At 43.3% G+C, this 27,075-nt stretch overlaps 2 protein-coding genes across 6 annotated transcripts in view; one reads left to right on the top strand and one right to left on the bottom strand.

Moving 5' to 3' along the window:
- LOC144536612 (putative endonuclease 4) overlaps nt 1–3,536 on the bottom strand; it is a 5,712-nt gene extending 2,176 nt beyond the window's left edge. The window contains exons 1-6 of the mRNA XM_078279837.1: nt 3,450–3,536; nt 2,893–3,056; nt 2,590–2,799; nt 2,253–2,435; nt 322–453; nt 20–124 (exon numbers count right to left, since the gene is read on the bottom strand). Coding sequence (XP_078135963.1) covers nt 20–124; nt 322–453; nt 2,253–2,435; nt 2,590–2,799; nt 2,893–3,055 — 793 coding nt within the window. The 5' untranslated portion in view covers nt 3,056; nt 3,450–3,536. The remainder of the gene's footprint in view (nt 1–19; nt 125–321; nt 454–2,252; nt 2,436–2,589; nt 2,800–2,892; nt 3,057–3,449) is intronic.
- On the top strand, nt 3,494–27,075 carry tnrc6ba (trinucleotide repeat containing adaptor 6Ba). Of its 5 annotated transcripts, none has more exons than XM_078279835.1 (22): nt 3,494–3,584; nt 5,975–6,061; nt 7,168–7,189; nt 7,590–8,036; nt 8,161–11,145; nt 13,341–13,505; nt 13,807–14,009; nt 14,401–14,475; nt 16,325–16,534; nt 16,752–16,871; nt 17,079–17,204; nt 18,014–18,184; nt 18,721–18,834; nt 20,077–20,275; nt 20,436–20,603; nt 20,764–20,910; nt 21,083–21,226; nt 21,571–21,663; nt 22,475–22,687; nt 23,054–23,121; nt 23,376–23,515; nt 24,576–27,075. In XM_078279835.1, the coding sequence occupies exons 2-22, from the start codon at nt 6,005–6,007 to the stop codon at nt 25,138–25,140; spliced, it is 6,432 nt and encodes a 2,143-aa protein (XP_078135961.1). In that variant the 5' UTR covers nt 3,494–3,584; nt 5,975–6,004; the 3' UTR covers nt 25,141–27,075. The 5 variants fall into 5 exon arrangements, with proteins under 5 accessions (XP_078135961.1, XP_078135960.1, XP_078135957.1 ...); XM_078279834.1 differs by having other exon boundaries at nt 5,972–6,061; XM_078279831.1 differs by lacking the exon at nt 3,494–3,584 and adding an exon at nt 4,427–4,517 and having other exon boundaries at nt 5,972–6,061.

The raw sequence follows: 27,075 nt of genomic DNA, 5'->3' as shown, positions 1-27,075 counted from the left end.
TCAGTCTGCCTGGCTGTACCTTTGGAGTCATTGAGATGGATGGCTTTAAGATAGTGGAGCCCCACTTCCTGATCAAACTCATCAAGCATGGCCTTCACTCCTCCCTCTGCAGCCACGTCATATCCTACCAAGACATCAAACAACCCTTCAGCACAAAAACAAACACTTGCAGCCCTAATGCCAGTATTAATATGTTAAGGCTTAGATATAAAGCAGATTATAGGTTTATACCATGAAGTTAAAGCAAACTATGAACTATTTTCCATTTTTGATTGCCCTTGATTTTGTGGGACAAAAAGATTAACGTCCGGTATCACTCACCTGCTGCGTAGGCGTGGCAGGTATCCAGACACACTCCTACTCTGGTCTGGTCTCTCACTTTGTCTATGATGCTCTTTAGCTCTGAGAACTTCCCACCCACCGTATTGCCCTGACCGCTCATGTTCTCCAACACTGACCACATGGAGGGCAAAAGAAAAGAAGGCACTATCAGTCCGACACACCCATTCAACTCCAATACTCCTACCCCCCCCCCCCACAACCTGCTACAACACCTGATACACGTCCAAAATTGGGTTTGTTTAGTTTAGTTTATTAGTTTATAATGTCGTGGACAGTCTCCTTTAATTAACTATACAGTAAAAGGAGCAACTTTAGCCTTAACGGCTAATTTACAGCTGTAGTCCCCGGTCAGCTGACAATAGGCATCCTAAAATACAATGGTTAACATATTAAAATTAGTTACATTACATCTATAATAACAGCAGGCCTAAGCAAAAAAGGGTTAAACCATACAAAGAAGTGGCACACAAACACAGATTAAAGCAGTCCATGCAGTTAATACAATACGAAGGAGACAAGAGAAAGGAGAAGGGTCTCAGAGGCCACATTGAAAGCACATACAAGACATAACGGAGGCAGGCAGCAGAGACAGAGCGACAGCAACAATGACTATGTCACATCGAACACACATCGCATCTGACAGATTAATGTGTGCAGTAATAGTTATCGGACTGCCATGTTTTAAGGTGTGTTGTAAAGGTGGAATATGTATGTATATCTTTGATTGTAATGGGCAATGAATTCCAGTTTTGTAATGCCGTAACAGAAAATGATAATTGGCTGACGCTGTTCATTCCTAAAGCACAGCCTGGGGCCAGTTGTGCTACTGCTTCACTGTTTTTGCAGGCATTCCGCTGCAGTGTATTCTTGTCACACCAGCGGCATTTGGGGTATGCGAATCAAAAGGACTGTGGTCATTGTCATGAATCACAAGTAATGCAACACCAGTGTCAAGCCTGCAGTCAGTTCCGCAAATTGTAAGTTACGTATTAACACAGAGTCAGTCAGAGGTCAAATGGTTTTGTTTGACATGACGACATGCCTAATTTGTTTCGATAATTTACTTGTCGTAGTAAAATATGAATCCTCCCAAATAGGGTCAAGAACATTATAAAGTCCAATTTTCTTAATTGCATGCAAAAGGGATTAACCCACCAATTGTGATTTTAATCAAATTAGATTTTCATTTGTGTGCACTGGATTTGACTGCTGAATTCTCGCACTATGCTGAGATTCAAATACTCAAAGCATTGTCTTGCAGTAAGTTCCTATTTCAGTGAAGCTCATAATGTTCTCTGCTTGACAAGGCCATCAACAGGTACAGATAAAAATCACTGTTAGGGCTGTAGTTTGTTAGCCTGGTCCTAAATACTTCCTTTACTGTCTGGGTCAGTGTTGGTGAGGTTCTCTACTGTTGATCTTTGCTAAAGCAGTTTTCATTTGTCTAGCATATATCATTGTGGTTTTCTGACTTATTTCCCATGCTGACTATCTGGCCTCATAACCTTAAAGTTCTTGTCTTTCTTGGAAACTACGTTTTTATAAAAGTGATAAGATAAGCTTTGTTAAAGCTGACACACACTGCTAATTCAACTTGAATAGCCTTGTTGGGAGTATCTGCCTTTGTAATAATGGTTTACAGTAGTCCCTCTGTGAATTGCAGAGGCATCAGTCTCAAACACAGCAAAATTATGTAAGAAAAAGCATCAGTAAGCTAGGACCAGTGGTCGCAGATTGTCCCTCATCAACACAATACCAAGTACACTTAACCAGATGTTTTGAATGCTACAAATAAGAACAACACGTAATCTAGATATTATGAGCTTCATCAGAAAGGTATTTGCTGTGGGGCCACTGTATAGCACTGGGAGTTTTTGTTATTTCCATTATGTTATGTCAAGCCCCTTTACCTGTAACCACAGCAGGTGTTTGCTGGTGAGCATGATTAATAGCTCCTGCTATCTTCGCCACACACTGCTCAGTGGTGATGGAGCCCAAGGAGGAACCAGGGTGGAAGTTGTAGAGGTTGAGGCCCAGGAGGCTGCAGCGGCTGAGCTCATCCACCAGCAGGGCCTGGCTCTTCTCAAACACATCTGGGTGCAACATGGTGCACAAAACAGAAGAGGTTGTCGAAGAGAAGAGGAGACACGGTTGAAAAGATTAAATAACTAACAAAACAAGGCCAGGTAACTGATGAGTGTGAGGGAGCAAGGGATAGTTCGAGACATCCATTGGTTTCTGACAAACCCTCTTTAGGAGATCCACAGTTCATCAGGTAGGACCCATGAGGCAGGATGTGAGCTGGGTCATACTCCTGTAGGGAACATTGCTCCCGAAACTTGGCTGCAGCTGTCTGGTCCAGTGCAGGCCTCTTCCATGACCGTTGGGAGCCCAGAAACAGAGCGAAACTGCTGCCACCCATCTCTGTGCAGGACCCCACTGCTTTCCATATCCCACCTGGGGACATATAAAAGAGCGAGAGCACAATAAATATTGAGTGTGTGTGTGTTTTTTTAATTACTTAAGGAGAGTTTAATAAGATTGCATTACCTTGAATGCCAACATGAGCTCCAATGTATTTGTTATTCCCGCGGTTCTTCCTCCTCCTGTCTACCCTCTCCTCAGCCTCCTCCTCATTGCCCTCTCTGTGCTTTTCTCCTCCCAAAGCCTCCTCGGATGTTCTTTTCCTTGCTCCTCTCTTTTTCGGACCCATGCTATCAACAGATATGCTTATGAATATGCAAATTTCTGCAAATGGCTGTTAAGACTTTAGTGGCAAACTTAAAGTTTGCATTTGGGAGGGGTGTTAACCTACGAAGCATGAACAGTGGTGATAAGCTTGACTGTCAAAAGTTTATGAAGGTCAAAAATGCGTCTTTTATGCATCCCTCAGCCAGCCAGTCAGAGGGCTTCCACGCAGCTGCCACAGGCTGGCCATTGGAGACGCTTCATGCTGAGCAGCAAAATGGCCGCCCGTCAACCGACTGACTACACAGCGCTTTGAAATTTAAATTCTTCTGCACACTAGGGTTTACACTATTACAGTGTTAGTACTTATTTACAACCAGTAGCTAATTGCGTGTGTATTTTCATCATCTGCCACTTACTTGACTGTTCGCTCAGGCGTCGCTGTTCTTGTAGCCTCGACGAATGCCTCAAAAAGCTAAAAAAAAAAAATCGCACTAAAGCACTTTAGCTAAGCTAGCTAGCACGCTAGCTTTTCTTCATATGTGATTCCAGAGGTGAGTAACGTTCGCTGGAGATGTAATAACTATTTCTCAGCGTTGTACCATTTCATAATTTGTATGCATGCAAAATGACTGCAACATATTTGTTAATGAAATGCCATTCCACTGCGCTTGCTAGCTAACCTCGTTAGCCTGGCTACTTGTAGCTTCTGTCAGTAGCTACGTTAGCTAGCTAATGTTCGATAGCATTAGCTAGCACTGCTGTAGCCGTATCAGTGGTTGTGCATTAGCAGTGGCAGATATGTGGCTCAATGCTCGGTGTGTACACAGAACAGAGTAGTTAATGTTACCTAGCTTACGTTGTTTGAAACCTGGTTGATCTCGCTAACAGTAACTTAGCTAGTAACATAATCTGCGTGCTGTTTATATTATAAAGTAGCCTATGAGCCAAACCACTCCTTAATGTTAGCCATCGACGACATATTTTACCAGCAGCTGCTGTTGTTAAACTTGTCGCCTGTATAGACATATAATTAACGTTAACGTTACAGGGATGAAGGTGGTTGGATATATACGCTAACCCGTTTATGCACGGTCCAGTTTAAGCGACTTTAATCACCTGTGTGTCTTCCATTTTTAGCATAAGAAAGCTCAGATCTTCTAACTTAGTTAGCTAATGTTGTAGCGTTAACTAGCTAAATGCGGATGAGCTTGTGATAACGTCGACAGGACAACACATTTATGGTAACATTAGCTGGTGTCGTTTACATCCGTGATTTGAAGAGCTGAGTGCAGACCTGACAGCTTGTAATAACATAATAAACAGGTCTGGCTTTCTGATGCACCAGGCCTGAGATCAGAAATGCTTCAGGAAGGATGTCGGGTTCGTTGTCTGTGAATCAAGGAATCCTGCCTGCTGGAACTGTTATGGCACTGAGCAATAACGAAACCAACTAAAAACAGACACCGTCAGGGTCTAGCAATTCAGTAAGTTTATGCATTTAAGCCGTCTGTTGTCTTCTTAGTTTTTCAACATTGTAATATGAGTTTGGATATCCTGTGGGATTTCGGTTATTGCCATATTCTAATATACTGTGTGTTAAATGTGTGCTTCCTTGCTACATTACAGTAAAGTAACACCATTTTCTAAGCCTATAGTGTTAAAGCTAAGTAAAATTATCAGTGGATCATGCCTTTACCGTTTTGGCCATCATATATACAGTATCAATGGTTTTCTTTAGAAAACAATCAAATAATAATTTTCTATAAAGTAGGGCTGGGCAATATATCGATATATTGTGATATTGATATATATTACTAGATATCGTCTTAGATTTTGAATATCGTGATATGGCACAAGTGTTGTCTGTTCCTGGTTTTAAACTCTATTACAGTAAAGTGATGCAATTTTACCACCTTGTTCTTGCAGTTCTATTATTTGCTTTTACCCACTTAGTCATTATATCCACATTATTGATGATTATTTATCAAAACTCTCATTGTGTATATACTTTGTGAAAGCGCCAATAGGTAACCCTCTAATATTGTCACAATATTGATATCGAAATATTTGGTAAAATATATTGTGATATTGACTTTCTCCATATCGCCCAGCCCTACTATAATGCATCAACATCTAACTCTAAAATAACACTACACTTTATCAATATTTATCCACATTGATGTATCAATCATAAATATTTTGTTAGTTGGATTTGTCCATGTCAGCCTGCTCTATGTTCTTATGTTGGGCATCCTAATGACAATGCATTATTTGGTGTTATACACGTTTCTTGTCTCACAGCTGTTGAAGAGCCTTAATCTGAAAGATTTGCTCACACTCCATTTTATAAAACTTCAGTTGGTCACTTGTAATGGTTTCCATAGCCACACACAGACTCGGTCAGTCTGCTGACACTATTAGTTGGCTGACTAAATCAAGCTCTTTGTAAACCATCTAAATTGGTTGAAACTAGGGCTGGGCAATATATCGATTTCGTGAAATGAGACTAGATAATGTCTTGGATTTTGCATATCGTAATATGGCATAAGTGTTGTCTTCCTGGTTTTAAAGGCTGCATTACAGTTACGTGATCAGCTTACAGTATGCATATCATAGGGATAATTGCTTGTTTGTTGCCCACATGTCCAGCAGTATTCTTAGATCTAGCACCTGATGGCTGCTTTATCCAATCAAGTATGCAGTCCATTGTCGCTTACACACATGGATGGAGGCTCACGTGGCCATGAGCCACAGTGCCACTGTTATGTTGTCTTTTCCCTTGATTCTTGCTGCAGTCATCATTAACTATTGGTCAGTGTTTTTTGAGCAGTGATTTGCTTCACAGTTAAAAGCCACTGGCTATACAAAGGAAGCACTCTGTGACTTGAAAATGGTGACTGTGTGACTACATTTTTGGATACCCTTCTTTTTCTTCTAGAAGAAAGGAGTATCAGGACAGGAGCAGTAGTTCATGGAAGACAAGAAAAGGAAAAAAGACGACAAAAGGAAAAGGGAAGCCTCTCAGAAGGTGAGCATATTTAAAGTTACTTGCAAGCTCCGCCATATTGGTTGGACACCATTGAATAACAGCTCTGTGTTCAACAGCAGTTTGAGCTTTAAAAGCAGTCTTAAATGTTCTTATTAGCGTGCTATTTCTGCTTATTTGTGGTTGTGTAATTTTTGGGATGAGTTAGGAATATACTGTATTCATATCTGAGCAGTTTACATTTACACCAAAATTTAGTGATTCCATTACACTCATGAAATAACTTATCTTGGATGTTAATTTTAGTTTAAACACACTATACCATGCATAGGTAAACCTTAAAAAATACTTGATCTAGGGTCTCGACTAAATTGCTCCTACTGGAGGCACACACCAACAAGACTTATAATTGTTGGCAGTAGCTGATTGTTTGGTGGCACCGAATCGATTAATTGATGTTGAACTATTGTTGTATGTGTATTGTGTGTGCTTTTTGCAATAAATGTTGTTGTCCTTAAATTGTGCCACTGTCTTGTACCAGTTGTATAGCTCTCGTTCACATCCATATCCAATCATATATTGGTTTATGACAATATGAGTAACATACTGATACTCAATGTCAGACGTTATGACACTGTCAAATTGATGTCAACTACATGTGATAATATTCAACTTTATGTCAAACATTTGTGTATTTGTTATAGTTCACCTCAAGTAGTGTTTTTTGGGGAAGTCAGATGGATGGCAATTCAGAATGGAGTTTTGTTATTTTAAAAAGGACTTAACTTTTTAACAAATCACTAAATTTTTTATGAAAACAATAGTTTGCGATGAACACAATTCTGAAAGATTTCATTGACACAGGAGGAGTTTTAGATTGTACTGTTCTGAAAATATGAAATGGAACTAATTGGAAAAAGACTAAATCATGATTGTGAAAATGATGTCTGTCAGTGTTAAGAGAATACTGTTTAAGACATGGGGTGGGGGGGAATGTTTTCTTTATGTAACCACAATCACAGTTTTATAGTTATGAACCTCTTCTTGATGTCTCCTGACTAAAATGTATTTTATGTTGTCCTCCCTTTTTTTTTTTTTTTGAAAGAATGATTTTTTTAGTAACTAAGTGTTTCTTCTCATCATTTTAGGTCACAGAACAAAAAAACAAAGGTAAGCAGCACAGGTGTGTGTGTGTGTGTGTGTGTGTGTGTGTGTGTGTGTGTGTGTGTGTGCCACGTGTTTGCTATGTTCACCAAAGGTTCCTTTATGTCTTCTGACATTTGATCTTTTGTTTTTAGATTGTATTCTTATTCTTAATTGTCTTTTGCAATATTTGCATGTTGTAGTTTAAAACGAAACAAAAAAGTCTAAGATAAATGCAAAACATCTGTATCAGGGAATTCTTTTTTAGCATCTTCCCTTATCTGCTTCATACCAAAATATGGTTAGTGCTTACATTTACAGAAAATGAATTGTGCACTGTTCTTATTATTTAACCAAGATGTACTTGTTTTAAATTATGCTTAATTTCATCCCCTCTATTTCTCTCCCTTCCTTGCTCGTCCTGCAGTGCCAGACTTGACCAAGCCGGCATCTGCCCAGTCTCCTGTCACTCAGAGCAGCTCTGCCTCCCCCAGCCCTGGACCCACCCCCTCTGCCTCCCCATCCCCAGCCACCTTGGGCACTGGCAGTGCTGCCACCCCGTCACAGGGCGGCAACAATGCCAAGCGCCTGGCGGTGGCCAACGGACAGCCCACCTCCACCACCATTTCTTCCTCCACCGCTGGCGCCCTCAGTGCTGCCGGAAACGGCAGTACAAGTAGCGGAGGCGGTGCCCAGGCGCCTCAGCAGCAACCACGCTACATGCCGAGAGAAGTGCCGCCGCGATTCCGCTGCCAGCAGGACCATAAAGTGCTACTGAAGCGGGGTCAGCCGCCATTGTCCTCCATGCTGCTGGGAGGGGGAGGAGGAGGAGGAGGAGGAGATGGCCCCAATGCAAACATGGCTGCTGTCTCAGGTAAGTGTTAGAAATGCTGTAGGCCACATTAAGAACTGATCCATTATATGTAAAAGTTATTTAGATAATTTCTTTCTTCCTTTTGACCCCTAAAGTTTCTCTCTTGTGGGATTTGCGTTTTCAGATTCTGGTGCAGCTGCCTCCTCATTGGCCCTCACCTCATCATCAGTTGCTGCTTCTACTACTACTTCTAATTATGCAAATTCCATGTGGGGGGCGAGCTCAGGCAGCCAGGCCTCCTCTCAGGGCAGGGAGAAGGTGATCGTCGATGGCAACGACCTGGAGGAATGGCCTAGCATCGCTGGCAGTGATGGAGGAGGAGCTTCTTTCACCGGGGCTGGAGGGGGCAGCAGCAGCAGCAGCAACAACAACAACAACGGAATGCCTGTGAACAGCATTAGTGCCTCTGGCAACCAATCCTCACCCACTTCCTCATTCTCTTTGCCCAATGAATGTATGCAGTCGTCCAACGGTGTGGCGTGGGGGATGGCTGCCTCCCAGGGTCATCTTGGAGGAGGGAATGCGGTAGCTGCAGCTGGGCCTCTGCTACAACAGCCCTCCTCACTTTCCAAAGCCTCCGCTGTGCCAGGGAGCCATGACGCCAGTGGCCCCGTCGAAGGCAGCAGTGGGATTCCAGGTGCCAACTTCAATCCAAATGCCAACCCTTCGGCCTGGCCTGCCCTGGTGCAGCAGGATGGGCCCGCTGCTGCAGGGGAGGGAGGTCCATCTTCCTTCCATCACCAGGGCCCTGGAGGGTCTTTGTCTGCCAACAACTCCGCTTCCCTGGGCCTGGGGCTGGGAGGCGCGGCAGTCGGGGTGCTGGGGGGTCACCCACCTTTATCTGTGAATCAATCAAGCACCCATCAGCGGCAACTTCACCAAATGCAATCACGAGACAGAGAGATGGGAGGGGGGAAGTGGGACAGCGAATCAGCGGGACCAAAAATTGCAGGGGGGGAAGGAATTGGGGGAGGAATGGACCGTGGTGTTGGAGGAGGCGAGATGAGTGTGGGAGACCACAGCCTCAACTCCTCGTGGAGAGGCCAGTCTTCTTACCCTGCAGCTAACTCCAAAACGGGTGCCTCAAGAACTGATGGATGGGAGGGTGGAGTAGGTGGCACAGGGGGATTCGGAGCTGCTGAAGGAGATAATGGGACATCTGGTTGGGGGTATCCAAGTTCCACTACTGGGGTTAATGCTTGGGGCAGTGCTGGAACTGGGGCAAACGGTAGTCAAACCTCCGGGGTATCTCAGGGAGGGTGGGGGTCATCAGGCGTAGGAGGGGAGAGAGGGGTTTCTGGTGTTGATTGGAGTGGGAGCTCCACCAGTACTGGTGGAGCTAATCCAGGAGGTGATGGAATTGGTGGAGCCTGCAGTAGTAACAGCAGCAGTAGTGGGGGCAGCACCGCTGGCAACCCCCCTGCCACCTCCTCCTCTTCCTCAACAGCCACCACTACGACCAGAGCTTGGGACAATCAGAAGGGGGAGAGTGAAACAGGGGAATGGGGTGGGGGAGTAGACAGACAGGGAGCACAGGGAGGATCCTCATCCAGTGGTGGAAATTCCAGAAACGGAAGTAGGTCTAACAGTAGTCACAGTCGTCCTCCACCCCGCTCTGCACCTAATGCTGAAGCTGCCTTACAGAACCTGCTTAGCCGGTCTGATTTGGACCCTCGGGTTCTGTCCAACACAGGCTGGGGCCAAACACAGATCCGACAAAACACGTCCTGGGAGTTTGAAGAACATGGAGGACAGATTAAAGGTGGATCGTCATCAACTACATCGAAACACGCATCTTCTCTTGGTGGTTCTTCTCAGTATTCTGGAGGACCCAGAACTCTAATGACTGATTCTATGGGTCCAGGGGTCAATCCTTCCCTGGTTCCATCTGCTGGGTCTCCCGGAGAGGGCTGGGAAAGCAGCAGCAACAGTAGCAGTAGTGGGGCCTCTCTGTCTGGGAGAGCCCCACCACCGTCAGGCCCCAACATGAGGAATCATGGCGTCTCACAATCTGGGCCAGTGAACACAACGGGACCTGGTATAGGGTCAGGGGCAATGCCAGGACATAGCCAGCAGGGGAAGGCTACAGGCTGGGGTGGAGGAGGGTTGGGGGCTGGGGATGGCCAGCATGCCAAGGGCTGGGGGAATGAGGAATGGAGAGACAGTAGTAGAGGAGGAAATGGAGGAGGATGGGGTGATCTTGGGCAACAGGGAGACCCAGTGAGTGGAGGCTGGGGAGGAAATAAGGAGGAGAAAGGGACAGGGGGGTGGAAAGAAATGGGAGGCAATGGAGGAGGGAGTGGGTGGGGATCAGGACAGAAGGCTGGGGCAGGTAGGGATTGGGGAGAGCAACAGTCTAAATCAAATAGCGGAGGAGGGGGATGGGAGAATGAGAGAAAGAATGGAGGAGGAAACTCAGGTGGGGATTCAGGTGTGGGTAGTTGGGGGAGCTGGGATGATGGTGCTCCTCGGAGAACCTGGGGAGCAGGGGGCACAGGGGGAGGAGGGAGTGGAGGAGGGGGGGGGGGTGTTGCTGGGGGCATGGGGTCCAAACCCCATCAAAGTTGGAGTGGAGGAAACAAAATGCACCAGATGCCAAACAGCCAGCCGGGCTCCATCACAGGCCCACCGGCACAACTGCAACAATCGCAGCCCCGCAATCAGCATCCACAGCGACCGCAAGCGTTGGACCAAGGGGCTATGCAAGGGGGCGGGGGGAGGAAACCCATCTCTCAAGCCCAGAATCAGAACCAAAGCTCAGGATGGACCTCGGGGCCCATCCCTGGTGGCTCCGTAGGGGGTGGAAGCAGTTCTGAACCCAGCGGCTGGGAGGAACCCTCACCGCAGTCTATAAGCAGGAAGAACGAGATAGATGATGGAACATCAGCATGGGGAGACCCAACCCATTACAACTACAAGCCGGTCAACCTGTGGGATAAGAACAGCGCCCCTGCTGGGCAGCAGCCGCATGACCAGCCTCAGCCTCAGGCTCAACAACAGCAACCACAGGCACCTCCAATACAGCAGCAGCCTAGCAGGCAGGCCGCAGGGCTAGGAGGTAACAGAGACTTCAACACTGGCCATGGACCTGGAAAAACTTCAGCTATAGGTAAGACACCACAAACTGTGAACTTGACCATAGTACAGTGATTTCTAAAGTGTCATAAAGAAAAAACTTATTTCATATGTTGTTTGAATTTATTTTTTTGAATTTTATTTATTTTTTTCTTAAGGGGACCTTATATAGCATTTTAAGGTTAATACTAGGGCTGCACGATTAATCTAATTGCAATCGCGATGTCACTCTTATTTCATTTTCAAAAATATTAAGTTATTTAAAAAAGTATTGCACATTTTGTTTCTGTATTTCTTATGCTTGTTTGACTTTGTATTTTCAAGTTAAAAAATACACATTTCAAAATTTGAGTAGCTTATTTAATGCATTTTCCTTGATAATTAAGTAAACTCATGAAACCATTATATCATAATCACAGCATTGTCAGTCGCAATATGACTTTTTCTCCAAATCGTGCAGCCCTAGTTCACACATGTATTTTGTGTTTTCTACTAGAACGCATGTTCTCATACTACCCATGGCTGCTGCACCTGCATTTACCCTCTGTTTGAGATGCTCTGTTGGAGCCCCTGTCTCTTTAAGCCCCCCTCCTGAAAAAGCCCAGTCTGCTCTGATTGGTCAGCTTTCTGTATCAGCGCTCCTGTTGTTGCTGTCTCCGTACAGTCGGTGGCTTAGTATACAGCAGGACTTTGTACCATGCAAATAAAGGCTTTTGAACCCAATACAACCCAACCGGATGTGTTTCAGCAGTAATGTGACCCCAAATTGGGGAGAAATGAACAACATTGGTAGCCAAGATTACAGCTTCTCTGGCGTTAGCTGTAGCTACAGTACTTGTGGCAATAAACACTGCAGTAACATTAGCCCCAAAAACCGCGTCAGTAGCCTGCCTGGAGCAGATGACCAATCATAGCAACCCAGTAGGAAAAAAATCGTTGAAAGCGGAGCATTCGGAACATTGGGAAATCTGAGGTTTTAGCTCACAGGGATTTCCTTGAAAGACGTTTACCTCATTATTTGAAGCTTTGGCCACGTTTAACATTCAAATTCGACATTGTAACATTATAGATATGACAGAAAATACGGAAAAGCATAAGCATCATATGGTAATTTTGCTGGAGGGAAATCGGAAAGTATTGATTACTTATACGATGTGAAGGATTCAGATTCCTGAAATAAGAAAACAGTCTCATTTGTCAGTGAAATCGTAGTAGTAGTACACAGACAATTAATTAACAAACTATTCACCAAACCATTCACACATGCATGCTTATCTGCCGGGCTGAATGTGTAACAGCGTTTTACCATTTAAAGGTCATGTAAAGGGTTTTTCCCGCATAGAGAAAGTTTTGGTGCCCCCCAAAGAGGTTTTAGCCAGCGCCAAAGGTTATTGTTACCTGCCACCAGAATTTAGCATTTTCCTTGAAATAAATTAAGACGTTTTCATCATATAGTTGTGCCTGGAAATGTATTAGAATGCAGGAAATGAAGTCTTTGATGCCCAGACCCCCCCAATGCATATGTGTCCCCCCAAAGGCCCAGTCTGAGCCAGGAAAAACCCTGATGTATGAATTGGAGTTTGTTTCTGAATCAGCTGAGGCAGTTTGGCAGCTCAAGGTGCATTTTGACAAATGTTCTTTATCTGTGGAAAATCACAAAGAAGTTAACAACTCAAAAATGCATTACTACACACGCAGCAGTTACAGGAAAGGTTGATCTGCTGTTTATAGATTAGCATGGAGGTTTAGCGTATCGAAATGAAAACTGAGTCACAAGAGATGTATTCGTTTTTTAGCCAGACACCTGCTTGCTGTCTCTGCAGTTTCATCTCAAAACCACATTATCAGGACTCAGCCACAGTACTGTAGCTTCAGTGGGTGCTCTGACGGAGTACAGCTGAGGTAAAAACACATTTTCCGTCAGTGAATATTCTCTGGGTAATACTGTGACTGCAGAGAAGATCCTTTGATTTTGATATGCATTTTGGATCAATGTCAAGCCAATAACTCATCAAAAAAGTACACGTGAGGAAGAGAGTTGCCATAGCCTTTTGTTACTAACCCCTGTAAACATGCACAGACTTTGCTACGTAAACAAAACGCGGCTCAGTCTGCGTGTGCAGAGTCTAGACGTTGGACTTGAATTGAAGAGAAACAATTGTGTCCTTACATAAAGGGTCTCTACCAGTTTGCTCCATCTTAACCTGTGTTGTCCATGTGTGTCTGCAGGTCCATCAGGTTGGAGTGGCACTTCTCCAACTAGTCCTTCAGTAGACAATGGCACGGCAGCTTGGGGAAAGACTACGGATGCCCCTACTGGCTGGGGAGAGCCTGATGATGCTGGAGGGAAGACAACGGGCTGGGGAAACCCCTCTCCCATCCCCACCAAATCTGGTTAGAAAATCGAATAAAAACTAAAGCATGTGGTGAAAACACCTTGAAATGAATTTGAATCAAATCACATCTGGTATCCACTGGATATCCATACAATCAGATTTAGAGGATTGTGTTGGTTGTGCCAAGTTAACCTAAATATATTGGATGCATTGCATTTGTAACATTGGCATGCTTAATAGTCCATTAGTAAAAAACATGTACATGAAATGGATTTTAATTTCAGATATGTTAATTTTTTTTTCAGTCTGATAGTTGCATTTAGTATTACTTTTTTTATTTTATTTTTTTTAACCTACAGGTTCAAAGTCTATGCAAGATGGCTGGGGGGACAAAGAGGGCTCTGTGGCTGCCTCGCGTCACTCAAGCTGGGAGGAGGAGGAGGAGGCAGGCGGCGGTGGCATGTGGAACAGCGCCGGCTCCCAGGGAAGCGGCTCGTCTTGGGGACAGGGAAGCAATGGGGGCTGGGGACAGAACCACACTGGGAAGAAGCCCAGCAACAAGGTGGGTGGTGAAAATAAATCTTGATAAAGGAAAAGCATAAAAAATGTAAAAATCAAAGGCACGACACTTTGGGTCCTGCAATTTTCATGTGGGTAAATAATTCTTAAAGGGATAGTTCAGTTTTTAGAATTATGAAGTATAGTCCAATTAAGGCATGGATGTATGTAGTGTCACTATTTAGCCACTATTCTATCTCATAGATACAAGATGAATTAAGTAGAAGTGGAAGGTAGCTGATTTTATGAATTTGACCCACTGGGAAAATAGGAGAAATATCTTCCACTGGTTTTGTATGGCAAGGTTATTGTATTAAATTTAAATTATAACGTCTGTTAAAACCCTTGTAGAACTTGTGAAATCATTGTCTGCTGACTTTGTATTTGTCTCTAAGGGTCCACTGAAAGCTGGTGGAGGAGACTCGTGGATGAGCCCCATCAACAGACAGTTCTCCAACATGGGGCTGCTGGTAAGACTCATACTCATCAGCTGAGTGTTGTTGTGGCAGGGAAACAGCAAAACCTGCCTTTTTTTACAGATTCTTTGTTTTGTACCCACCAAGGTTCTAATCGTTAATGAAAACGAACAAAATAACGAAAACTAGGTGGGGAAAAAACATTGTCGTTAAAACGAGGTATTACAAAAAAAATAACTAACTAAAACTGTAATGTCTGTTTACAAAACTAACTAAAATAAAATAATCGAGTAAATGTCCTTAGCTTTCGTCTTTGTCAATGTCTTTCATAGAGCAAATAACGTTATATCTTTCAGAGTTGACATTTCCGACCGTAGACCTGTTTTATACAGTCTGTGCCATAGACATAGTATATAGTTTCCGACTGGGAACCCAGAAATTCCGACATTCCATGTCAAATTGAACACAGCATAGTCCGTGCCCCTCACCTGGCATCATGGCGAAGAAAGCGGCAGAGTCCTATTTGATTATGACTGTGTCAGATAAAAGCAAGTGACTTGCAGTGGAAGGTGGTAAAATATGTGGACAATTTATTAAGGGGAAAAATCCCTCGAATTTGAAAGTACATTTGAGAACCGCACACCACGAGGCTAACCTAGCTTACCTAACAAGTAAAGGAGAACGCAAAACCCCCTTTCCCCGAAACAGAAGCTAACCCCGGTAACGTTACGGGCATGGATCTATGGATACAGGACCAGGCAGCATGACAGGGACAACTGTAGGACAGAGAACATTACAGGAGTGCTTTCACCAGCGACCCGGTGGCTGCTGGTTAGTAAATACGCAGGAACACCAAAAGTGGGAGGGAGGGTGGGTTATTATGTGTATTAACCCTGGGCCCTGCTACGCCCTGCAGTGCCCTGCTACATCATGCTACGCCCTGCAGTGCCCTGCTACGCCATGAACTAGTTCCAATATCTTTATTGTGACTATAATTGCCACTGTTCATCACACCCCCAACCGGCACCGGCAGACAACCTCCCACCAAGAGCCTGGGTCTGTCTGAGGTTTCTCCCTAAAAGGACGTTTTCCTCACCACTCAAGGTTTCTGCCTAAAAGGGAGTTTTTCCTCGCCACTGTCGCACTAAATGCTTGCTCTTGTGGGAATTAAAGGAATTGTTGGGTCTTTGTAAATTACAGAGTGTGGTCTAGACCTGCTCTATCTGTAAAGTGTCTCGAGATCATTTGTGTTATGATTTGATAATATAAATAAAATTGAAATTGAAAAATGTATACTGGGATGTACACAACTGTGTGAGTCGATTGACTTCAAAAAGTTCGCCACTTTATGCGAACCAAAGTTCAAAACCCCTGTTCATGTATGTCTTCTTTAGTCTATTAGCTATTTAGGTTTTTTATTGGCACACGTCACACATTTTGCACTTACTGCGGCATCTTGTGTAGACTGTTTACATATTTGTGCTCATCATATGTACATTTTATCTACTGGTGTTATTTGTTGAATACATTGTGAATACATATTTCTAAAATTGTATGATGTTTTTGTTGAGTTATTATTAGACCCAAACAATACTTTCTGACCTTTTTTTGAATCTTGCCCCTGACAAATAACCCATATTACAAAAAAAGACTAAAATTAAGCATTTTCAAAAAATAAACTTAACTAGCAAACCCGTTTTTAAAAACTAATTATAACTAAACTGAAATTTTAAACAAAAAGTCAAAACAAAATTAAAAATAAAAACTAATGAAAAATGCAAAACTATAATAACCTTGGTACCCATGCACTTATTAGCCACAATATGCAGGCGTTTGGCAGGTTGGTTATTTCTACATGACGATGATGTCAATAATGATAATTTTGTCCTTTTCTGCCGGACAGAATGATGATCCCACTGGCCCAAACATTGACCTGGCTCCAGGTTCTCTACAGGAGAAGAAGATGGATGCGGAGAAAAGAGGCATGGGAATGGGGATGAACGATTACAATGGAGACATGAGGAAGGGAGGAAGGGGAGGAGGGGGGATGGCTTATCGTCCACCTGGTTCCAAAGAGGCAGCACCTGGCGATGCTGGGTCCTACTATGACAAGGTAATGTCTCACTGCCACCTTTGGCATCTTTTTCTTCTATGTCTTTCTTATGTCTAGATAACAGTTTGTCCTTTCTTACTCTTCTTTATTTCCTCTTGTGATTCTACCTTTTCTTCCTGGTCTGCCCCATTCCTCCGTGTCTCACTCCCCCCCCTTCCCCTCCCTCCCTCCTTCACCACCACTCAAATTGGTCTTCCATTGGCTGTCACTGTGACAGACCTTGCCTTTGACCAATCAGGATTGGTGCCTTGGGGAGGAGGGTCCTTGCTCTTTGTATTCACCACCCACTGTCTACAAGCCCCATTCCCTCTTCAACCACACTATTCCCTTTAGACAAGTAAGATAACCACGCCTCTTGTTTCTGTCCTACCATTTCTTACATTAGATTCTTGTAGTTTTACATTTTTGAAAAATAATCATACAATTATTCCCCCAAATTGTCCTGCTCCAGTCTGTCATGTTCTGTGTAATCTGTATATTTTTCATGTATTTGTCTGCACTTTTATGGGTTCTCTAAGGTTTCATTTTCCATCTATGATTACAGGGCAGTCACAGTATCTTTGGCAGTAGCGGAGGGATGGCTCAGTCAAGACACCAGCCAAGTGTCCCACCCATGAACCAGTCCCCAGGGATACGAGCGCAAGTGCCTCATCAGTTCCTGTCACCTCAGGTACTAATGCTTTTGCTTTTATTCTGTGATCAGTATTCCCAGCTTCCCAGCTGTCTTCATGTTTACATGTCTACACCTAGCATTAACACAGGAAGTATGTGGGTTGACTGTCAGTGCGTTATACAGTGTTGGTTGTGAAGCAAGTCATCTTCACAGTTTATGTTTGCTCCTAAGTAAGCAATTAAACACATACTTACTTCTTAACTTGGAAGTTTTAAATTGTTGCAATGTCCACCTCTACATTCATGCTTGTGTGATCAAGTTCTATGACTCTACTTGTTATGATAAGCTGGTAACTCGTATTTTGTAGGAAAATGCAATGTAGATATCTGCTTTTGACATTTGTATCTTCATGCACTTTGTAAATAGGCTCCAATGTGGGATCAACACACTCCATCAGACCATGCAAGGGATTGATTGCGTACCTTACTCGTCTTTGTGCTGTAAATCTTCTGACGTAGTTTGTAATGGTCTGACTCTTGTGTATGAGCTTACAATGTGCTCTGCTGGCAGAGTGCGTAGTGTCTATTTGTCAGTGCGGTCCCTAGAGTGCATAATCTCTCTTCAAGACATTTATCATGTTTCCCCGCTTACTTCTAAAGAATACAAAGTGAAATACATGCCTTTTAGCAATCAATTCCATTCACTCACTTGAGTCGAGGCATTTGTTAACAGTTAATGAGAACATATAAAAGAGAATCATTGTTAAACGGGAAGAAGCAGTAAGCTAATGTGGTTGCTAGGGGTTACAGCACCAAAGCGTTTCTGTGGTAACAGGTGTGCCTGCCTGCCGTTGTGTCTGTCTCCAGGTGCCAGGCTCTGTGCTGAAGCAGATGCCCCCTCCCAGCGGGAGCGTGGGGGGTGTTGGCGGCGTGGGAGGAGTGGCAGGAGTCGGGGGAGGTGTGTTCCCTCCACAACTGTCCCCCCAGCATATCGCCATGCTCAGCAGCATCTACCCACCTCACATCCAGTTTCAGCTGGTAAGAAGCAGCACTATACATCTCTGAGAGTTCCATCACAGGTCTGCTGAGTCTGGAAATATATGGAGAAATGATGTGATCATTTCTCTGTCCTGCACAGTTTGAAAGTTTCACAAAAAATTAAGAAAGAAATGAGAAATGTTTTCATACTTTTCACATATGATTGTACATTTTGTGTACATACAGTAAATATCAACAAATTATTACTCCCTCTGCATCTCACATTTTCACCCAAAAAATCCTTAAATCATATCAAGTAAATTGGTGAAAAATATTTATTTTGGAAATTGAAACGGTGTAGTAACCCTGTCACCATCAAATTCAAAAGTTTGTGATACAAATGTATTTTCATGAAAAAAACTTTTGCTACAGCTTTGACTCACAGTGGAGCCAGCTCTACATAGTACGCAGTTGATACGTTGGTTTGTCAATGCACAGCTTTAAAATTGCTGTGCAGAGTGCATTTTTTTTGTCTCTGTTGCCATCTCACTCCTCCTCGTTTCTTTTTCTGTTTCGCTCTGTCTGTGTCCGTTCAGGCTTGTCAGCTCCTCCTCCAGCAGCAGCAGCAGCCGCAACAGCAACAACAGCAGCTACTGCAGAACCAGAGGAAGTTCACGCCGAACGTGCGGCAGCAGGCTGACCCGCAACAGGTACACATAAACGCAACATTTCACTGGTGCTGCGTTTCATTGGTGGTTCAACAGGCCCTCGTACACTTCCCCTCAGCCCTTGATATCACGTAGCAGCATACATCGCACGGAGGCCACTTGGAGAGCAGAGTGATAGTGGGCGGGACAGGAGCAGGGATATAAATGGAACACACCTGCCCGTGTTCACTTTCAGCCCAAACTATATGGATCGCGGCCAGTTGTAAGCTAAGCGCTACTGCTTCAAGTGTGTTTTTATTTTCCATCTTATTTTCCATTAATTGGCTTTCTATCCCTGTTTTTATGGTTGTTCTATGGCTGTTTATGTCAGGCAATTTCCTTAATGTAAAGCATTTCTTGTATGAAAGGGGCTATACAAATATTTATAGAATGTGTTATTACTACATTTTACAAATCATCAGAAATACCTGCAGGTAATGGGCTGCATGAGTTTCTGATTTAGAAAGTTTGTGATCTGTATCATGATTGATCATATTATTGCTAGGGGTTACCTTGTAAAAAACAATCTTTTCATGCGTTTACAGATAATGCTGGCAATTAAGAAATCTCACAAGTACAACAATCTAAGTGCATATTAACTGACATTAGTTATATTAGCCTAACATTAGTTATATGATATTGTATATTTTTCAAATATACAATATCATACTATCAATTAGGTCTGCTTAAAAGCTGAAATGTATTTATTCATCTTCTCCTTCTTTGGTGGTCAGCCATCAGTACTGGTTGTACATTACTGCCACCTAACCATGGATGTATTTTCTTGCACCAAATGCATAACTGCAAAGCATTGTGGGTGATATTTGTTTGTTTTTGTTTGTAAGTTTATTTAATTAGGACAATGCACATTAATCAACATTTCTGTAAAATGTAAATGTTAGCCAGTCGGCTAATTTTCAACTGTAGTCCTAATTACCTAGCATGCATGTCTTTATGGTGGGAAGAAACCGGAGGAAACCCACGCAAACACGGGGAGAACATGCAAACTCCACACAGAAAGGCCCGGAACGACCTGGATTCGCGCCCAGAACCTTCTTGCTGTGAGGCAGAAGTGCTAACCACTGAGCCACCGTGCTGCCTCTGGAGTGACCATCCACCCTCCATTGGTCGAGCTCACCAAGTTCCCTTCAGTTTTTCAGACAAATGGAACAACTCTTAAGACGGCGCCGATGGCTTTACATCCTCCTCCCAGCTGACTCTTGGTTTTTTGTCGTATCTCCTTAGCTGGCCAGGATAATGGCGGTGCTCCAGCAGCAGAGGCAGCAGCAGCAGGTCGGGAGTTTAGGCAGCAGCTCCAAACTCTCCCCCTCCCACCATGGTGGAGGTGGCGGTCCCAAACTGCCCGGGGCTGATACCCTGCACCACCCAGGCCTGGCAGGATCTGTGGCTGACCTGCACCAGAAAACTCTCGGGCCGTATTCCGGTGAGTTCTTGTTCTTTGACCGGTTTAAAAGAAGAAAAAAATAAGAAGAAGAAGAAGAAGAAGAAGCTAAATCTCTCCCTAACCCTTTACTTTATGTTAAAATAAAAAAAAATAACCGTCTTCATGTTTCCCTCTGTTCTCTGTCTCTTCCTGTAAGCAGGGTATGGTTCTGGGGTGAACCTTCCAGGTCTGGACCTGGGTGGCTCTGTAGTGGGGGGGCCTGGGGGCATGAAGGACCTAGGGATTCAGCAGTCCCGCTTCAAATGGATGATGGAAGGACACTCTTCTCCAGACACCTCCTCACCTGAGAACGCATTCCACAAAAATGGTAAGATTTTGTTGTTGTTGTTTTATAAGAAGCAGAATACATAAAAGGGTCTTGAGGCAGATAGTGTTAATGGGATTAGCTGTGAAGTCACATATTAAGGTTACATTAGTTAACCCATCTGGTATTCAGTGATGTAACATACATTATCATCGCCTTCCAGGTCCTGTCCCCCCCATTAAGATGCCAGGGGGCTCGCCCTACTCTCCGTATGACATGATGGTTGGAGACGGGCTGGGAGACAACTGGCATCGCACCCCTGGCAACAAGATGGGTACCAAGCCTACCCCCACGCCCAGCTGGCCCCCTGGTAAGTGACAAGTCATAGTTAAAGTTATAACCTGAGATAGAGGATCCCACAAGGTTTAAAATAAGACAAAAAAGAATAAGTCATTTCTGTTTCGGAGAACAATTTGGGAATGTTCTCGCTACCTTTTTTTAAAAACTAGCTTCAACAGATCACATGTGTGTTTCTTCTTTAGAGTTCCAGCCTGGTGTGCCCTGGAAGGGAATCGACCGTATCGACCCTGATTCTGACCCTTACATGACCCCAGGGAGCATGATGGGAAACGCAGTGTCCCCTAACCTCAATGATACTGAGCACCAGTTGTTACAAGACAATACTGGTAAGCATTTAACAGCTCCACCACCTCATTATCTGTACCATAAGATGTGTGAACACACCATATCTAGCAGTTTCTTAGTTTACCTTCTTTATTTTATTGTTTGTCTTCTGGTACTATTTCTTGCCTTGTTGCACAAAGAAAGATGTTTTCAGGCTTCATTGTGTATTGATCTTTTTTTGTTTTCATAAATTTTGCTTGTGTTCACTTTGTATAAAGACAAAAATAGTTTTTTTTTGCCAATGAACAAGTCTCCATAAATATGGATTCTGTTTTTTGAATATTTGTTTGCCATTTTATCATGAATGAATGACTAACGCAGTTGGTCGGTGCCTTTTTGTTTGCAGATCCCACCCCTCCCCTCAACACCTTGCTGCCTTCACCTGGTGCCTGGCCCTACAGTGCCTCAGACAGTCCCCTCAACCACGCACACAACTCAGGTAACCACACACAAACATTCAACATCTCATTTCTGGGCTGGTGTGTGTCTTTGTCTTGATTTCTGATTAGAGTTTAAACGATTGGTTGGTTAATTAATTGATAACTCAACTGTCGAAGGAAATAACCGGCAACTTAACCATTGATTATTCATTTGTAGTTATTTTTCAAACATAAATGTCAAACATTCATTACTTCCAACTTCTCAGTTGTGAGCTTTGGGCTTTAGGAAGTTGTGATTGTGAGAAATTGTTATTTTTCACTATCCTCTGACATTTCATAGATCAAACAGTGAATCGATTGATTGAGAAAATAATCAGCAGATGAATTGATAATGAAAATAATCGTAAGTCGCTGCCCTATTTCTGATTGTCCCTCACATATATTCTGTCTTGATGTATTTAAAATATTTATTGTAAGTAACTGAATGATAGAAGTCACAACTTAAACAAATTATACTTGATAGTTCAGCTATGTCATAATCTAAAGTCACTCACTCGAGACCCAATAACTTCTGGACCACATGCACCATCTCCAAAATGTGATTAAACAAGCTGGAGAATTGTAATGCCGGAAAAGTGTATGATTGATTATGTCAAATAAGGGAAAGCCTCTTTAGCTGCATGGGCATAACGACATTATATCTATAATCAATAATTGTGAATTATAAAAGCAAGTCTTGGCCTTTATCTTGTACTTGCGTCTCTGTCAAAGTTCTTCTTGATTACAATGCTGGTTTTGCTACCTATTGGTATTATGTTTGCCAGTGTACAACCCCTCCAGACCCTCATTCACTTTTCTGTAACCCTACAGCAAAGTACATAGACTACAAGACCAGCTGGCCCCCAGAGCCCATCGGACACAAGTCCTGGAAAGCTACTCGCGGCAGCAGCCAGAACCAGCTGTCCCAGCTTTCCCGCCCACCTCCAGGACTAGCCAGTCAAAAGCAGCCATCGCCTTCTCCTTGGTCTGGCGGAGCTCCTCGATTGGCTGGCCGGGGCTGGGGCGGTGGCTCGAGCACCACTGGTAATGCCCGTTGCATTTTTAATTTTGTTTCGGTTACAAGGTTGCCTTTTCCTCATCCAGGCACAGTGCTCGTTGAATCATTCATCTGATTTAAATGTACAGGAGATAAAACTGGCTCTGATTGCTTAGCTACAACACAGTGCTCTTTTGAACCAAAATGTCCATTTATATTTGATTTGGAAGAGTAGCCAAGCTTGAGTGGAAGCAGCAGGGAATGTTATTCATCATTTATTACATTTAAGAAGCCAAGGGGAAAAACAGAGTGCAATTGTGTTCACAGGGAATGTGGAAAACTCACCCCTCTCTCTCTCTCTCTCACTCTCACTCTCACTCTCTCTCTCACTCTCTCTCTCTCTCTCTCTGCAGCCTCGACCTGGAGTGACGGCAGCTCTCGGGAAAGCTGCTGGTTGGTGCTCAGCAACCTCACACCACAGGTAAACACAAACTGTGGGGGGGAAATTTGTTTTTTTTTCTTCTTTTTTTCTTTGTTTTTGTAAAGATCTAGAGCTGTAATTATTTTACTGCTGGCTTGTTTTTTTTCTCACTTCATGCATGCACTAATCATAAACGAGCACACTAATCAACACTGCTCTGAAATAGGTATGAATTTTAGAGCAGTGTTGATTAGTGTGCTCGCTGTCAATCTTCCATTTAAGTTCACCATGGTCCATCTTGTATATTCCTGCAGATTGATGGCTCCACTCTGAGGACCATCTGCATGCAGCACGGCCCTCTTCTGACCTTTCACCTTGGCCTGACCCAGGGCACCGCTCTGATTCGCTACGGCTCCAAACAGGAGGCAGCCAAGGCCCAAAGCGCACTCCACATGTAAGACTCAGTCTGTTGTTTTGATGACATCTAATTTGTTTTACCTGTTTAAAAAAAAAAAAAACCTGAAAATGTAATTTTTTTTACATTTCCATTACAGACAGAATACCAGCTGAGATCAGTTGCATTGTTTTTCTAACCAGGGCAGCAGTTTTCAGATTACATTATGTGCTTACATAATTGCAAAAGGGTTCTCCAATGTTTTCTCGGTTAGCCTTTTAAAATGATATCAGATTAATAAACAGAATGTGCCTTTGGAACATTGGATGAATGGTTGCTGATAATGGGCAATGTAGATATTGCATTAAAGATCAGCCACTTCTTTCTACAACAGTCGAGAACCCTTTTGCAGTTATGTAAACACATAATGTAATCTGAAAACTGCTGCCCTGATTAAAAAAAACAAACAATGAATCTGATCTCAGCTGGTATTCTGTCTGTAATGGAGTGGAATGGAAATTTCTAAGTGACCCCAAACTTTTGACTGGTAGTGGCTTGTGATGAATGGGTCCAATATTCACTCTGGTGACTATGGGGTGAAAAAAATCAGTCATAATCTGTGTTCACGATCACTTCTCCCATTGGAATCTCTACACTCAGGACCGTCTCTGGCCAGGCTAGTTGTTTCTGTTTCCAGTCTTTATGCTAAGCTAACCGTCTGCCGACGTAGTTTAATATTTACCATACAAATATATAAGAGTGGTATCAATCTTCTCATCTAACTTTTGCCAAGAAAGCAAATAAGTGTATTTCCCAAAAACGATTTGCCACTGGGAGGTACTGTGATTTCAAGTCATGAACTGCTTTACTGGTATAAGGCATCTTGTTACCGAAAACCTCAGTCAAGTCAAGCCTATTCCAAAATGATCTGATGTCATCGAGATCATTACTCATCACTATATTCAATAATACTGTATCTTGGTAAATCGATTTCATCAATTAAAAATAGAAAGAAAATTGTACCGCATAAAAACAAGAATTTGTATCACATGACACGTTTTACAGTATAATTTGTTGTAAACCCCATAAGACTGACAGACAGACTTTTTGTTTATATCAGGTGTGTTCTGGGTAACACCACCATCTTGGCGGAGTTTGTGAGCGAGGAGGATGTGGCTCGCTACATTGCACATTCCCAGGCAGGAGGAGCAGGGAGTGGAGGAACCACGGCCGGCTCTGCAGGCTCCGGGCCTACAGCATCCTCCGCAGTGGGGGCCAACGGTAACGGAGGGAGCTGTGAGAGGGGAGGAGCCGGAAGCAGCAGTGGGGGAGGAGTAGAAGGAGGTTCCACAGCTGGAGGAGCAGGAAATGGAGGAGCCGGGCCTTCCAGCACCGGGTGGCAGAGTCTGGACAGCACAGGCAGCTCATCGGACCAGTCCTCCACCCAGGGGCCCGGGCTGGGCATCTTCACCCAGTGGAGCAGCAATGGGACCGGGGTGGGCGGGGCTGGAGGTGTGGAGGCCGGAAGGCAGGGTCTGTGGGGGGGAATGGGCGGGATGAGCGGGGCGGGGTACCCTAGCAGTAGCCTCTGGGGTTCCCCAGCACTTGAGGACCGTCACCAGATGGGCAGCCCCGCCTCGCTGCTGCCAGGGGACCTGCTGGGCGGGGGGGCTGACTCCATCTGAGGGGCTGACTGACACACACATTTTACACCCAAGTTGTAATACATATGTCACACTCTGTATTTATTTACTTGTAGAGATGACATGAATCAAAGCTACTTTGGTCACTCAACATCCATACTACACACAGGCTACATGCAGTACATGCACACATTATTTTCACACATGCACATTAAACCGCTTAACTTTAAATGAAGACAACAGTAAAACTTGAACCGGATAAAAAGGTAAAATCCATTAAACTCTTTAGGACACAACTGGATAGCTCTTTGTCTTTCTACTCCAAATCTCTCCAACCATCTGCATTCAGAGACCCGATCACTCAGGCATGCACTGTAGACAGGCTCAGCCAGAGTCGTACATGTCAACAAGTTTAGCTATTGCTGTTTTTAGTGTGCCACAACGTACTTCTTTTGTATTACTATTTAATGGTTGAATCTCAAAAATTCAGACTTGCAGACTGAGCCCTCATAGACCTGGCTGGCGTACTTCTAAGTTCTTGTGTTCGGAAGTTTGAGAGTGGGGAAGGATCTGGAGTTTGTAGAAAATTTGGGACAGCGCCACACGACCGAGTCAAATGGACGATCAGCAACCTTTTTTGAGATCTGGGAAAAGAGCGTTTTTAGTAGGTACCGACACCTCTACAAAAATATGTCATCAACATGGGACCCAGGGTAAAGAAAAGAAAAGAAAATTCTAAACAGAAACAACATTAGCCAAACTTGCACTATATGCCTCTGGGTTTGTTGTTGACACATCCTCCACAAATCCCTCCATTTTTTTTGAACCAGAGCTACAAAACAACTACACAGACCTTACAGGACGACTAAAAGTTACAACAGCAGTGGCCTTGGCTAACAACCAGCGGCCGCCCGCCATGTCAGCAGCCTTCACACCTTCTCATCAGTTACACATTGCTCTTATATTTGACAAGCAAAATTGTATCTCCTTGTTGATGTACGTCGGTTGTTTATCATATTTTCTTCTGTTTTAAAAGAAAAGAGAAATGTGTGAAACTTTGTGGAAATTCAGAGATGTCCTTTTTTTCCCTTCAAACACTGACCTCGCTATTGTATTTTTTTTGTTTTTGTTTTCTTACTCGAGAAATCAAGTTGGTTATTATATATTGTCATGATGTTAATGATGACTATGATCACTTATTTACTCGCTGTACAAGGTGCCCTCCTGCCTGCCTGTGTGTGCATGAAAGGAGTGATGACAGTATGACCGAATGGGGGAGGATGTGATGAAGATGATGACAAGGATATCGGGAGTGTCTGTGTTATTGCTACAATGTTGAATGTTATTTTTTCTTTTTTTTTTTTTCTTTCTTGTCCATGAGAGATTTGTGTGTGTGTGTGTGTGTGTGTGAGAGACTGTGTGACAGTGAGTGCGTGTGCTTTTTGAACACTTATCTGCTCCAGTCAGGGAAGTGAATAATTGTTAATCTGACATCTTACATTTGAAAGGGTGTGGATGTGTATACATGTTTGCGTGCTTGACTGTCTGGATATTGTAATAGCTCAAAAGTTAAAAAAAAACAAAAAACATTGGCACTATTGCATATGTCGCTTAAGTTGTTGTTTTTAGCTGCATTTTGTTCCTGTTTGTATTTTTTTTTGTATTTTTTTTTTTTTTTTCTGCCAAATGCAATAAGAGAATCTTTTTGTTTTTAAGACGAAGCAACCAACTGAAGGCATTTCTATTAAGATGCCAAATCCTACCATACCAAGCTGAGCTGGAACAGTGTTTTACAGACACGTTAAAAAACATTACCTGTTTTACTGTTTGTCTTTTTGTTATTATGTATCAATTTAAATTAAGTCAGTCTTTATTATCACTCCTGTTCAGGATGTTTTCATTTATTTCAGATGTTACAAAAAGGAGAGGAAATTAATTTAAAGCAGAAAAGAACAAGATAATAAAGGTTGAATTGAA

The sequence above is a fragment of the Sander vitreus genome, chromosome 21 (assembly GCF_031162955.1).
Source record: "Sander vitreus isolate 19-12246 chromosome 21, sanVit1, whole genome shotgun sequence".
Lineage (NCBI taxonomy): Eukaryota > Metazoa > Chordata > Actinopteri > Perciformes > Percidae > Sander > Sander vitreus.
The sequence above is the reverse complement of the archived record's forward strand: the minus strand, read 5'-3'. Positions and strand labels throughout refer to the sequence as shown.